The sequence below is a fragment of the Dromiciops gliroides genome, chromosome 1 (assembly GCF_019393635.1).
Source record: "Dromiciops gliroides isolate mDroGli1 chromosome 1, mDroGli1.pri, whole genome shotgun sequence".
Lineage (NCBI taxonomy): Eukaryota > Metazoa > Chordata > Mammalia > Microbiotheria > Microbiotheriidae > Dromiciops > Dromiciops gliroides.
In genome coordinates this window covers 705817104-705831161 of record NC_057861.1, presented here as the reverse complement: position 1 = coordinate 705831161, position 14058 = coordinate 705817104, and the positions used below count along the sequence as shown (strand labels likewise).

General features: G+C 40.6%; 1 protein-coding gene across 4 annotated transcripts in view; it reads right to left on the bottom strand.

The window, feature by feature from the left end:
• Positions 1–14058, bottom strand: part of NR2C2 (nuclear receptor subfamily 2 group C member 2) — a 117643-nt gene that overhangs the window by 9823 nt on the left and 93762 nt on the right. For all 4 annotated transcript variants that reach the window (XR_006354094.1, XM_043976272.1, XM_043976271.1 and 1 more), the window contains exons 8-13: positions 12073–12206; positions 10989–11166; positions 9738–9859; positions 6521–6660; positions 4559–4696; positions 2201–2306 (exon numbers count right to left, since the gene is read on the bottom strand). Coding sequence is in view for 3 of the 4 variants with exons in the window: in XM_043976272.1 (XP_043832207.1) it covers positions 2201–2306; positions 4559–4696; positions 6521–6660; positions 9738–9859; positions 10989–11166; positions 12073–12206 (818 nt within the window). In the remaining variant the exon portion in view is untranslated. The remainder of the gene's footprint in view (positions 1–2200; positions 2307–4558; positions 4697–6520; positions 6661–9737; positions 9860–10988; positions 11167–12072; positions 12207–14058) is intronic.

Genomic DNA, 14058 nt, shown 5'->3' with positions numbered 1-14058 from the left:
CAAAGATGACAACTGGCCACCACTGCAGACATTAGAAAGGACAAGATTGGAATGAATTCCCAATGACGAACTCCAGTGATGCTTTGGGAAATGGAAGGAAGCATTTGGAATAAATTTGGGTCTCCCAAGCAGATGACACATTTGAACATAGGAGTTCTGGTGATCATTTTTTTTTGAAGTTATTTAAGTCACACCTTAGATAATATGATCCCATTTACAGTTGGAAGAGAACTCAGATATTATCTAGCCAGATGTAGAAAACAAGACCCAGAGAGAAGTAATTTGCCTCGAGTCGCACAGGAAGTAGGTGGCAGAGTCAGGACTGCAACCTAGATCCTCTGGTTCCAAATCAAGGACTCCTCTCTGTCAATACACTGGACCTCAACAGTCCTTCTTGTTTTTTCTTGGACAGATCTAGAACATGGGTCTAGGGAGAAAAGTGAGTGCTACTGTGTAAGTCAGGCCATTGGACTTGGCCCCACTCCCCCCACCCCACCCTCAGGGGCTGCACATGAAGCAATAAGGGGAGAGCGAGTGGGCTGAAAGTATTCTGGATGAAAGGCTCACCTGGCCGCAGTGACTCTAACACGAAACCCATGTTTGAAGAGTTACTAACTCGTACTGAGACCGAAGTTCTTTACAGTCATCTGAAACACTCTAGTTTGTAATCAAGCAATAAACAAGCATCTATTAAAGTGTCTACAATGTAGTAGACTCTGTGCTAGGTGCTAGGGATAGAGTGAACAAAACAAAGCAGCCCCTACTCTTAGGGAGCTTGCATTGTGTGTGTGGGGGGTGGGGTGGGCACAAGGAGCTGGGGTGGATCAAGAAAGACTTCGTGAAGAAATTGGCACCTGAGCTGAGCTTTGAAGAAATCTAGATTTTATAAGAGGGAAAAAGGAGCTGTGGGTGCACTCTGGGCATGGAGTATAGTCAGGACAAAGGCAAGGAGGTGGGAGACTGATTGAACTATGAGAAGAGCAAAAAACAAAGCAGCTGGTGAGTGTGATTATGTCACTATGATTTTATTCATTCTTGAGCATATGGAAGGGGAGTAATACAGAATAAACCTAGAAAGGTCAGCTGAAGGCTTAAGAGGTCAAATGGAGGAATTGGTACTTGATTTAGCAGTAACAGGAGCTAATGGAACTGACTGAAATGGGGGTGGGGGCGGGGCAGGGAAGGAGACCGCCTGTGTTTTTGGGGAATAACTTGAGCAGCCATTTTGGAGAACAGATTCGGAGGCAGGGGACCAAATAGGGAGCTCTTTGTCCGGGTGAGAGGCAAGGAGAGCCTCTCTTGGAGAGTATGCACAACGTCCCGGGGTTCCAGTTTTAACAACGAATCCTAACCAGTAAAAAATTTAGTTGCAAACAACTTGCCATTTGAATGATTTCACACACTTGTCCACGAGTGAATTCACTGTTGTTTCTAGACGCCCCCCCCCCCCACCCCCCACCAGCCATGGTTCCTTTATTAGAGGAATGATTTCACTTCTTTCAGTAGTGAAACATATCCATATATCAAAAGATGCTGCCTTAAGGTCATGGCTCTTTGGCCGGTCCTCCTCACTTGGGGCATTTTTACTAGAAGGGCCTATTCTGAGCAAAAAGGATCCATGTAAAACTCCAAATCCTTGTCATAATAAAATGCTGGTGTTGGGAAGGAACCTTGGAAGTAATTCACTTCCATCTTCTCATTTCACCATTAAGAAAACTAAAGTCCTACAGCCAGCTAGTGGTGACTAAAGAACTAGAACTCAGGTCTTTGGATTCCCAGTTTATTGATTATTCCATTAAATCAAAGCTTCTTAAACTGGGTTACAACCCCAGATGGGATTGCACAACTGAATGTGGGGCTCACAAAAAATTTGTCAACAGTAAAAGGTTATGTATATACCTATTTTGTATACCTAAATATCTGGGGTTGCATAAAAATTTCTCGGGTAGACAGGGGTTGTGAGTGGAAATTTAAGAAGCCCTGCATGAAACCACACTGCAAAAAGCATATTACCCTAAGAAGAATGAATACAATTATAGTGACATAATCATGTTCACCATCTGCTAAGCAACTTTGACTTAATGTACCTTTGTAATGAAACCATGAAGCCTAAAGTCATTTCATATTCAGATTCCAGACTTGTTAAAATTAACCGTGATTCTCCAATTCCCCCAGATCAAGCATATTTCTGTTTCTATACCTGTATGTGTCTTCTGAATAGGTTTTCTGCACATAGTCCTGTAACTCCATCTGTGCCTTCTCTTGGAATTTTTCTATTTGGCTTGTGCTGGTCAAACCTGGATGATCTGAAGGCAGAAAAGAAGGACCCAAATTCCTAGTTATTTAAAACAGAAAGCTTTTCTGCAGAATAACTTAAAATATTTTCAGTCGAATTTATTATTGGGAATACATTCTAAGACATGGTAAAATACTGGATTTTGAAGATTTCTGAGATTAAGAAAATAAAATCTGAGTCTATTCCAAAATATAACTAGGTTCTATTAGTCATGTTTTGAATATATTTATTCACATCATTTTACTACTTCCTTCTTCCTTTTAATGATATTTTCCTACTAAAGGGGCCTAGGGCATGGGTAGGGGGAAAGAAGAAAGAGAAATACTTTGGTAAATTGTTGCTATCTGCTGTGGGAAAGAAAAACCTAATTGCTGCAGCTCAGAATATTATTTCACTTAATATTAAAAATTTTACAATTTTTATAAATTTCTTCATGGAGAAATTTTGCAAAATCTTGCTCTTTATGAGAGAAAGTTTCTCTGATAAAGGCCTCATTTCTTAAGTATATGGGGAACTGAGTCAAATTTATAAAAATAAGAGCCATTCCCCAATTGAAAAATGGTCAAAAGATATGAGCAAGCAGTTTTCAGAAGAAATCAAAGCTATCTGTAGTCACATGAAAAATATGCTCTAAGTTGCTATTAGAGCAATGAAAATTAAAACAACTCTGAGGTACCACTTCATACCTATCAGAAATAACAAATGCTAGAGGGGATGTGAGAAAAGAGGGACACCAATGCACTGTTGGTGGAGCTGTGAACTGGTCCAAACATTCAGAAGGACAATTTGGAACTACACCCAAAGGGATATAAAACTGTGCAATTGATCTAGCAATACCACTACTAGGTATCATGTCTGTACTCCAAAGAGATCAAAGAAAAAAGAAAAGGACCTATAGGTTAAAAAATATTCATAGCACCCCTTTTGTGGTGGCAAAGAATGGAAGGGATGTCCATCAATTAGGGAATGGCCGAACAAGTTGTAGTATATGATTGTGATGGAGTTTATTGTTTTATCAGAAATAACAAGTAGGATGGCTTCAGAAAAAAACTGGGAAGACTTAGATGAACTGATGTAAAGTGAAATGAGCAGAACCAGGAGATCATTGTACAGGGTAACAGCAATACTGTAATAATGATCATTTGTGAAAGGCTTAGCTACTCTGAACAAGATAGTGATCCAAGACAATGCCAAAGGATTCATGATGAAAAATGCTTTCCACCACCATAGTGAGAACTGATGAACCCTGAATGCAAATTGAAGTATAGTTTTCTCACTCTCTATTTTTCTTGCTTCTTTTTTCCAGTACAGCCAATATGGAAACATTCTGTACGACCTCACATGTATAACTGATATACTGATTGCCTTCTTACTGGGTTGGGGAGGGGAAGGGAGTATAAAAATCAGAATTCTTTTAAAATGCTAAAAATAAATCTATTTTTGAAAGTGAAAAACAAACATCCTTTCACTTGAAGAAGCCATAGGGCTTGGTCAGAGCAGCTGAGGCCTGGTGAATAAGTGGTTAAACACATAAGTAGGAAAAAAAGAGGTCATTCAGAAAGCTGTTAAGGGAATCGGATTCCTATTTTGGTAAGAAGGTAACACCCTTCCTTACCAAACCAAATCTTCCAATGGGGTCCCTCACTCTCCTTAACCTGTTTTTACAAGTCCTTTAGCTCTTGCTGCTGTTGACAGGCACAGTAACATGGCAGTGGGTAAATCATGAAGTCAAAAAATGCTGCATATTTCTTTCTCAAAACTTTTTGAATTGAGTAATCTTCGGGGGAATGATGGGTGGAATAAAGGAATGAAGAAACAAAGGTATATGAAATTCCTTAATATACAGAGAACCGAGCCTTGTCTATACTATGAAGTGTTCTATAATGACCATTTAGTCCCCTAAATGTATGTTTTAAAGAGAGTGATTTCAAGGAAAAAACTGATTTGCATGTGCTCTAAAAACAGTTAAGGAAAAAAGACCACAAACATTTACCTATTTGAAAGGACTCTAGTTGAGCTGATAAATAAAAGGGAAGAGAGATAAATTATGGAACAAAGAAAACTCTTGAACTCTATACATTTCTTGTGCTTTAAGTGTTGTTTTTTTCTTCAAATAAATTTAGGCCAGTTGGAAAAATGAATGTTATATTTATATAATATAATTTATAAATACACTAGTATGGCTTAGGCTGGTGAAATCATCTGACACACATATTAAAAATTTGATGGAAACCTTCTAGTAACTCCTACATGTGATCTTACCAGGGCTAAAGAGTACGATAGCCTTAAGGTATGCATATTCATACCCATCGATATCAAGTTTAGCCATGCTGTTACAAAACTCCTGAAGTTTCCAGATGTGTTCCATGACTTGTTTTATTCTGTCACCAGAAAGTTTATCTAGAAAACAAAAATGAAATCCTCAAAAAAGGGCAAAATATACCTTTGTATATGACCAAAGAAATACTTTTTTCCTCTTTTATGAATAGAGTAAAAGAAACTAGAAAATAATTTAAGATTTTAAACAAACACTAAAATCTCGACATGTTAGTAATTCAGAGTGCAAAGGATTTCTATCTTGCAAAGTAACTCTTGCCAAACCACTCTCTCCTAACATTCAGAGGGCTCAGAAAATCTCCATTATCCTTATCACCTTGAGGAGTTAAGAGCTTTTTATCATATTTTCTTTAGTCATCAAAGGTTCATATCTATTCTCCCTGATCCCCACTCTAATGATGCACTTATAACCTGTATGAGGTTAACATACCTAGTTCTATTCTTTTTATTTGATTCCCAAGTTCTACAAGTATTAGTCTACATTAGTATTACCTATTTTAATTTGTAATTTCTCAATCAACCATATACAGTTCTTTTAATCCTGGGACCTCTACTCTTTTCTCACAATAATCTGATTTAAAGAATTTTAAAAAACAAACAAAAAACAAACAACCCCAAACTTTCTTTGTTTATTCAGCTTTATCAAAGGAGATAATATGTGTAAAGCACCATATAAATGTTAGTGCTTCTCTTCTCCCTAAATTCTTGGCCATTGCCCTCATGACTATTTCTTCTTAGAATTGTGGTGCTATATATGTGATGACTTTATAGTGTCATGGGAGGATTATGGGCCCCGGTCACCCCAACAATTCTCTGGGGGGTTCAAGGAACCTTTTCCTTGAAACCTCAGGGGTTTTCCCTTGAAATCAAGTAGGCCTCTCCTTGAACACAATCAAGGACACACACACCCACCTAACGGAGATAAGCGGCACAGATTGAACTGAGCATGCTCCAGGACCATCACCCCACATTCCAGTCCTCCTAAGCATCTGGATGAGGTAATCCAGGAGAAGACCACCTGGAACCGCCCATCAGCAGACTGCTTAGACCCATCAGGACAAAGTTGACACTCACCACCAGATCTCTCACGAGGGATTCTTCCTACCACAGCGCAACGCGGGAAGACCACCAGCCCCTCACCCAATAAGAGACTCTTACCCACCCCCCATCGAAACCCTATAAAATGGCACCCCACAAGTCAGTTGGGGGGAAGCGTTTTGTTCTGGCAAAACCTTCCTCCCGGCCGGTTTCTCTTGTACCCCAATAAACCTGTTCTCTTATTCCTGATTAGGTCTTGTGCGAGAGTGTAATTCTTTACAGAGGAATCCTAAGGACCCACGTGCTTTCTCCTATCGCTTTCCCCATATCAATAGCATCACAGGACTGGGCTGGATGCAAACCTAAATAAGTGCTCTCATTTGAAATCACGTACTCTTCGTATCTTGCTATTCTTCTTCTACCTCCAATCTGTCCTTTATGCCAGTAATGGAAAAGTCTTCCTTATCCCTATGTCTGGTTATGCTAATTTTAGGGTCACTATTAAGAGTTGAAATTTTTTTTTTTACTAATTTTTCATAGTTAGAGGAAACAAGAACAGTTTGTACAAAAAAAATCCAATGAATAGACTTGTATTCTCTCATGATTAAAACAGCCACATTAAATTATTCTGGGTTTGAAGAGAAAACAAATGAATGAACATCATGGAATCTGAAAGCATGTCAGCAATGGGTGGCTACTCTTGCGGCTGAGAAGCTGCCCCTTCCTTAGGAGCTGGCCTTATCACAAAGACATACATCGTCCTAGGGCTAGCCTTCAACTGTGAAAATGGTTGCAAATGAAGATGCCCCAATACAAACACTCCTGAAAAGCAGCCATCATCATACGTACCTTCCTGGATGCTGTTCTGTAGGTGGTTCACAATAGCTGCTAGAATGGTGGAGAGGCTCATCACTTGGGAACACTGGGCCAGGCCCAAGGTGAAGAGCTCATTCCAGCAGGCACGTACCAGGCTTGTATTGCAGTCCTGACTAGAGAGAGAGATATATGTAAACAATGGTTCTTAAAGGATAGACTGTACATTTTCCAGATGCTTCTTCAAATATCATTAATGATTTAATGATCAACACGGCAGTGCTTTACTTATAACCCTTTTTGTATGTCTTTAAAAGATTTTTTTGTGTGTTTACATATCTTCTCTCAAGATGTCTACGTAAGAAGGGCTTTTCTGGTACACCTACTTGGTCAAATTCCAATGTTTCATATTCTTTTTATTATGAATACTAACAGCTCACACTTTACAACACTTTATAATTAATTTTCTTCACAAAAACTGTGGGTTTAGTACTGACAATACTATTAGGCCATTTCATAGATGTGGAAACAGGCTCATAATGGTTAAGTGACTTGCACTCATCAGCCTAATAATAGCAATGCTAATAGCGATGATAACAATAACAACAAAAACAGCTGCACAGAGCACTTTCTTTGAATTTAAGTCCACTGATCCTTCTGCTTCACCGCAGCAATTCCATAGTATCAGCCCTCACTGACTCAGTGAAGCTCAGGCAGTGGTCAGTTGAGGCATAGATTCCCCTTTTTCAAATGTCAGAGTAAATTTAGCATTCCAACCCTGCATTTCAGTTCTTGAAGATAAATCTCATATTTCATGTGAGCTTTTAAATTTTAAGATAGACTCCTAGGGGGTAGCTATGTGGTACAGTGGATGAAGCACCAGTCCTGGATTTAGGAGGATCTGAGTTCAAATGTGACTTCATTGCCCTGCCCCCCCCCCCCCAAAAGGCTCCAGATAACACAAACAAAATCCTGGATCCCACTGAGAAATCACTTTTCCTTTACTCTTTTTTTTTTTTTGGGCGGGACAATGAGGGTTAAGTGACTTGCCCAGGGTCACACAAGCTAGTCAGTGTCAAATGTCTGAGGCAGGATTTGAACTTAGATCCTCCTGAATCCAGGGCTGGTGCTTTATCCACTGTGCCACCTAGCTGCCCCTCTTCCTTTACATGTAAAAGTTCTTCAGGAATGCTGGGTGTGAACAATCCTAGCTCCTAGGGAGGCTGAGGCTGGGAGGTCTCAGTCTGAGCTGTCCTGGCCTATGCTGACCAGAGGTCCACATTAAGTCTGGAATCAGCAGCCACCAGGCTGCCTGAGGAGGAGTGCCTGGGCCCTGCTCAGAAGCAGAGCAAGGGAACGCTCCCATGCTGTTCAAAGTGGGACTGGAAATAGCCTTGAGTGGCCCCTGCACTTGGAGGTTGTAAGAGCAGTGCCTAGGACCAGTGGCAGTGTCTAGTTCTCACTTCACAAAGTAGATATACAATTGGGCTGTCTTACTGTCACCAGTTAAGATACTGTTTCGCAGCCAGTGGATGCTATTTGACACCCTGTCTGTGTCTGAGGAGACATGGACAACAAACCTCTTCCCTCCTTCTACTATATAGTACTTCTCACTACTCTCTGACCATCCCCACTCCTCTGGAAACTTGGCTTTGACCCAAGTCGAGCTGGGACAGGTGAACTCTTGCCAGGGCCGAGGCCTCTGTGACACTTGGCAGGCCTGACTCCCCAAGGGCAGCCTACTTCTCCAGCCCGGCTCCCCTGCTTCCCAAGGCCTCTAGTTAGAACCTAAGCTTTGTGCACCCTCAATGCCGCTTTTATTTGTATCCTCTGCACTGACCAAGCAGTAACCAAGTGCTCACTCTCTCTTTCTGAAAGCTTTCCTGACAACTAAAATGCTCCATCATTTCTTCTTTCGTGTCTTATAATTCATCTATCACTTATCCAGTACTCACTGTATATGGCTTTGTAACAGAGCCATGGAATGGTCAGGGTGGCTGAGATCTTGGTGTTCCCATGAACACCCCTGGAATCTCTGGAGCTAGTGCTTGTTTCATTCTTTTGCACTTCTATCTCCAGAGGCTAGCTCGGTGCCCGGCACGAAGCAGGCACCTGATACATGCCTGTTTCTTGACCTCGTTTAAAGGGGAAGAATTTGGGCACCTGATGGATGACGGGATGGATAGTGTTCATGAGGTAAATGAATTGCTGGCTCTTGGAAGCCACAGCACCGAATTAATGATACTGCCTCGGATCTCGCCATGCCCTGGGAGTCGGTGAAAGCATTGGCTGGGATGTATGATTTCACCTGTTAACAGCTCCATAGCCTGGTCCCAAGCATGAAGGCAGAGCAAGCCTTCCACATGCTGAGAAGAATAACATTAGCTTAGTCTTCACGTGCAGACATCAAAAGCAATAAACTTCCTGGCAAGCCCCCATACATTAACCTGGTAGATCTTGGTGCCATTGATTTCAGTGTGATATCAGTATGGCTTTAGAATTTTGACACCCCTGTCCTGGGTTTTACCTGGTGAATCGATTTGTTTTTTTTTTTTTTCCCCACTCCTCAGCCACCCACTCTCCAAAACAATTCCACTCAAACACTTAGAGCCCCAGCCAGGGGAGAAGTAGCCCCTCCCACCCCTGGAAAGTTGCCCTCAGGCAGCTCAGGACCTGGTAGTTCTGCAGCATTTTGAACCCCCAGCACCCCTTTCCCAAACCACAATGGGGGGGACACTGAGGGGGTGAGCTTCATGTAGAAAATAGAAAAGGCAAGTGACCAGTTAAGGGAGATCAAGAGGAAAAAAGTCATCTTCACCCTTCAAAGACTTCTTTCTTCAAGAGCTACTGGTTACATAGAAGCCGATGGCTCCTTCCTTCACCATGGTGGACAGGACAGAGGCTGGCAGGTGTGAGGGAAAGGCTTAAACCCAGGCTCAAAGTTAGTTTAAAGTACTAGTTAATAAATCTATTTTTCTGGAAAAATAAAATAAAATAAAGAGGAAGAACCTGAGGCTGAGAGGTTAGTGGCAGAACTAAGACCTGAAAAGTCCTGACTCAAAGATCTCAAAGTAACAGCATAAGAAATTATATAACTTTTGATACAGGTGTGTCTAACCTCCTTGTCTTAGGCCCTAGCAGAGTCTTGCAAAGGACAGGACACTAATTCTTAAATGAGTGGAAGCAGGACTTCTTACAGCAAAGACATGCAAATGGTATCCCCTGTCCTCATTCAGAGAAGAGGCTCACTTACCCAAGGGCCTGAAAGGCAGGAATGGACCTGGCCCAGTGCATTGAGAGGAACAGCAGCCGTGATGCTGACTCACAGATGTAATGCACGTTGAGGTACTCTGGCATTGGGCTAGGCATTGTGAGCTGGGGAGGAAGGAGGCACAAGGCACACAGTGTCAACAGCAGACATACAAAGTGTTATTTTAAAAAATATTTTAGAGATCAATCTAGTCGGTATTAAGCAATCCTAACGCCAGACTTTTATTCTGAAGGTAGTGCTTCTGACTTGTTATCAGTAAAGTCTGAGGTTCCCCAGGCTGTGCTGATCCAGCTACACTCCTGTTCCCTCTCTCTAGGGACCAGGGGCTTTTGTATAGGAAATAAAAGGCCAGGTTACGCTAATTAGCCACACAGGACCGTGATCCTGCTCATTAAGGCCTTATCATCATCTCTATCATCTCCTCACATTTATGTGCTTAGGAGTACAGACATTACTTTTTTGTTATTCTTCCAACACACCCAGGAGGTAAACGGTGTGAGTATTATTATCTTCATCTTGTAGATGAAGAAACTAATTTTTGGAGAGGTTCTGACTAAAGTTAACCAGCTACTGGCTGTAATATTAAGCTGTTCTATGTCAACAGCTCATGAAGATGTGATTAAAGCCTTAATTTAATATAGGAGAAACAGAGCAAAATTCACTGGCAATTGTATTAATAGTATTCATTGCAACGATATGAAAGAAGCTTTGTAGTTAGCTATGGGGTAAAACTGAATGAAAATTTATGAAAGGCAAGTAATAAAGAATTCCAATTTTGTCTGTGAAAGAGTTTTGGGAACTCTAGATGGATGTGATTGCTAATAGTTTCTATAATCAATTCCAGGATTGAATGTAAGATATATCAACTCAAATGATAGGGGGACAAGTCACCATCAAAATTTTGTAAAATCAGAAAACTCAGCTGTTAATGAACAGAAGGATTTTATCAGGATCCACTGAAAAGACCAGACTCTTAGTCATGGAAGGTCTCTTGAACTAAAGGGAATCTTGAACTAAAGCAGAGGAAGAACAAAAATATGGCACTTTTCTCCTTCATAAAAGGAAGTCATTCCTGAATTAAACCTTTTGAAGCAAGGATATCCAATGTCAGTTCACTAAAAAGACCTAACTCAAAGGTTGGACTGACAACAGTTCAGACTAACTTTCTTGACCCCTCATCACTCAATTATCATGATAACATAAGTGAGGACAGCAAAAAAAGAAAGCACATACTTTAAATGTGACATGTGTATCTGTAAGTAGGGGTCCCTCTACTTCGATGATGGGTGTTGACTGATCTCTACTGATGACATGAATGTTCCCTCCTCCTGTAGGATCCATCCCATCTGCTAAGTTTGGTGTTGAAGAGCCATCTGTGGTGTTAAGTGCTTTTGCCAAGGTATCAAATGCCCTTAAAGCAAAAACAAATCATATACAAGTATGTAAATCAATAGCCTCCCAAGGGAATAAGTCACAAACTTTGGGCAGCTCCCGGATGACAGGACACATTTCAACATTTTCCACCACCTAACACAGAACACTGTCATCCTGAATTTTTCTGTAGCTTTTTTCCTGAAGAACTAAAGGTGCTTTAAGATGAGAGTTTCATTCAAATATACAATATACTTTTGAAGTAGGCAAAGGAGAGTGAATTATATCAACTGAATGAAGACACAAGTAGGACTCTATTTCTACCTCAGGCTGCAAGCGAATTTAAGGTTTGGGGATCCCCATCTAGTCCTCCTTTTTATATGTAGAAAAAAACAGCCAACAACAAGGTGGGATTGACATGTTTACTCTTGAAGAAAGTCAGTGAAAGAATAACCTGGTTGTGAGGCCTTCGGGATAAAATGGAATAGTAGAATTTGAGGAAAGAAATAGATAATCTTTCTGCTTCTAGAAGCCTGTAACTAACTGATGCTGTTAGCCTTTAGCTCTGATGAGTCTTATATAGTTACTTAGGAAAAAGAAAGAGGAAAACAAAGGATAAAACTGAAGGACAACTATTAATAGCTAAATATAACAAAAATGCTGAATAGTAAGAAACAATCATTTAGTAAAGAAAAGTCTTGGAGGGTTTGTTGTCTGTCGCTGATTATGCAATTCTGTTACTTTCGATTGATTTGCTCACACAGAGCAAGATTTTAGTAACTAATGTTTAAAAAGAGACAGGCTCTGATCTTACAGTGAGACCTTTAAAGTTCTATCGTAGTTGTCTACATGAAGATGCAGATGTCACGACAGTCTAAAGAAGAGTAGAAAAGTCCAGTCACCACTTAAGGAGGCCTTCATGCAGGCTGCTGCCCTGAGTTCCTACCGAGTGATCTCACTTGCCGATTGGTCCTCTTGCTGGATTTCTGAAGGGTCACCGTTATTTAGAGATTCATTGAGGTTGGCAAGGGATGTCACTACGTTTGCCAATGTGCCTAGAGCACCCTGGCTTGTTTCGGCCTAGAAAAGACAAACACATGACATTCACAGGGTCAAAAAACGGCAGGCAGATACAAGTTCTGTGTCCCCCATGGAGGTCTTCCCCCTGTCTGAGAAGCAGAGAAGTTGTAAATTCTTTGGCTTCTCTGCTCCTTACATTTGGAAAGGGACCCAAAGTCTTCAAATAGGTTATCTCACTCAGGTAAGCAGTATCCCAATTTCTGAGGTAGGTTGGTGAATGAGGAAGCTGATTAAGGACTAGGGTTTAGATAGACACAGACAGATAGATAGATAGAGATATCTCTATCTAGATCTCTCTCTCTCTCTCTCTCTCTCTCTCTCTCTCTCTCTCTCTCTCTCTCTCTAGGGTCCTGGGACTAGGTCTCAGGTCTACAAGCTAAGATTCTTTTACTCATTACAGCTTGCTGTTGACTCTTCTAAAGCTTCCTCTTGATACAATCACTTATCTCTCTTCAGTGGAATGTAGTAGAATCTCTAGTTTTCCTCAGCTGCAATCACAGACTTACTCCCTGTCAAAAGACCATGAGTTTATTTCACAGCACAGTAGGACTGCCTCCTCCCGAGAGACAGGGGCAGGGGCAGGGGCAGGTTTACATGCACTGTGAAGAGCACTCATTTTTTTTACTTTTCTGAGAAACTATTTTTCTGAGAAATGTTCCTTAGTGAACCAGCAATACTTCAGGCTTTTCATTAAATGTGAGAGAAACAACCACCATTAGCTACAATTTTACTTTTTACCCCTGCCTCCCCCAATACTAGCTACAATTTTAAAAGGAATCTTTTTAGATAGTATCAAGGACAGATCACCAACTTTTGTTCTCAATTAACAAATTATACTAGAAATTTGATGTGTTTATTCCTCTTATGCTGCATCATCATTTGCTTTAAAAGTCAGAAACCACCATCTTCTCTAGAAAATGCACTGCTCAGGGAGCTGGGGGTGGAGAGTGATGTGGACTAGCTGATCTCTAGGGGCACTCCTGGTTCTGCAATTCTGCAAGTCTCTAAGCTCTACTGTAATGGGGGACCCAAGAAGACAGCTGCATCAACACAATAGCTGCTCGGGAAGAAACAAAGGTCACCAATTTTGCAATCCTGTATCATTTGGGAACAGTGTCTTCTCAAGGGATGAAACAGTCAGATTTTTACTTTCCCCTCTGGGTATCTGTTTTCATAGACCTTTACTTCAGCAGGTTTTATTTCAGGCATACCTCTCAAATTTTACAAATGCCATTTTGGTCTTTTCATTTGCCATGCATTCAATTTCAAAGGCTAATTTGCCACCAAGCTCATTTTTAGAAACCCAGCTGAGTATATGGTCCCAGGACAATTTTATAAAAAGGTAAAAATTGGTTTTTTCCAAAGGGATTCAGAACAAGTGAACACAATTACTTCACAATAAATGTCTGTCAATCTGTGCGCTAGAAAGCCAAGTATTTCCGGCAGAATGAAGCCAACAAATGAAATCTAAATGGTAACATGTTTTAATGATGAAATGACAATACCAGTGCAACAACAACAACATATCGAGTTTTTCTTAAGTAAATTTACATTTTCATGTGTGGTGTTGAGACCTGCTGGTTATTAAGGGTCCTTGTCACAATCTAAGTAAGAAGCAAACTACTTCAGTGAGGGAAACAAATCCAGCACAGACACACACTACCGAGGTAATTATTTATTATGTTTAAAATTTGGTGATGTACATATTTCCAATGAATGGTAACTCCCATTTTTTGTTGCCGCTTATGGTTACAAAATACTTTCATATGCATTATCTCATTTGAATCTCACAATAACCCTGGGAGGTCAGCCTTAAAAATATGATTTCTATTTTAGAGATTTAAAATATTAA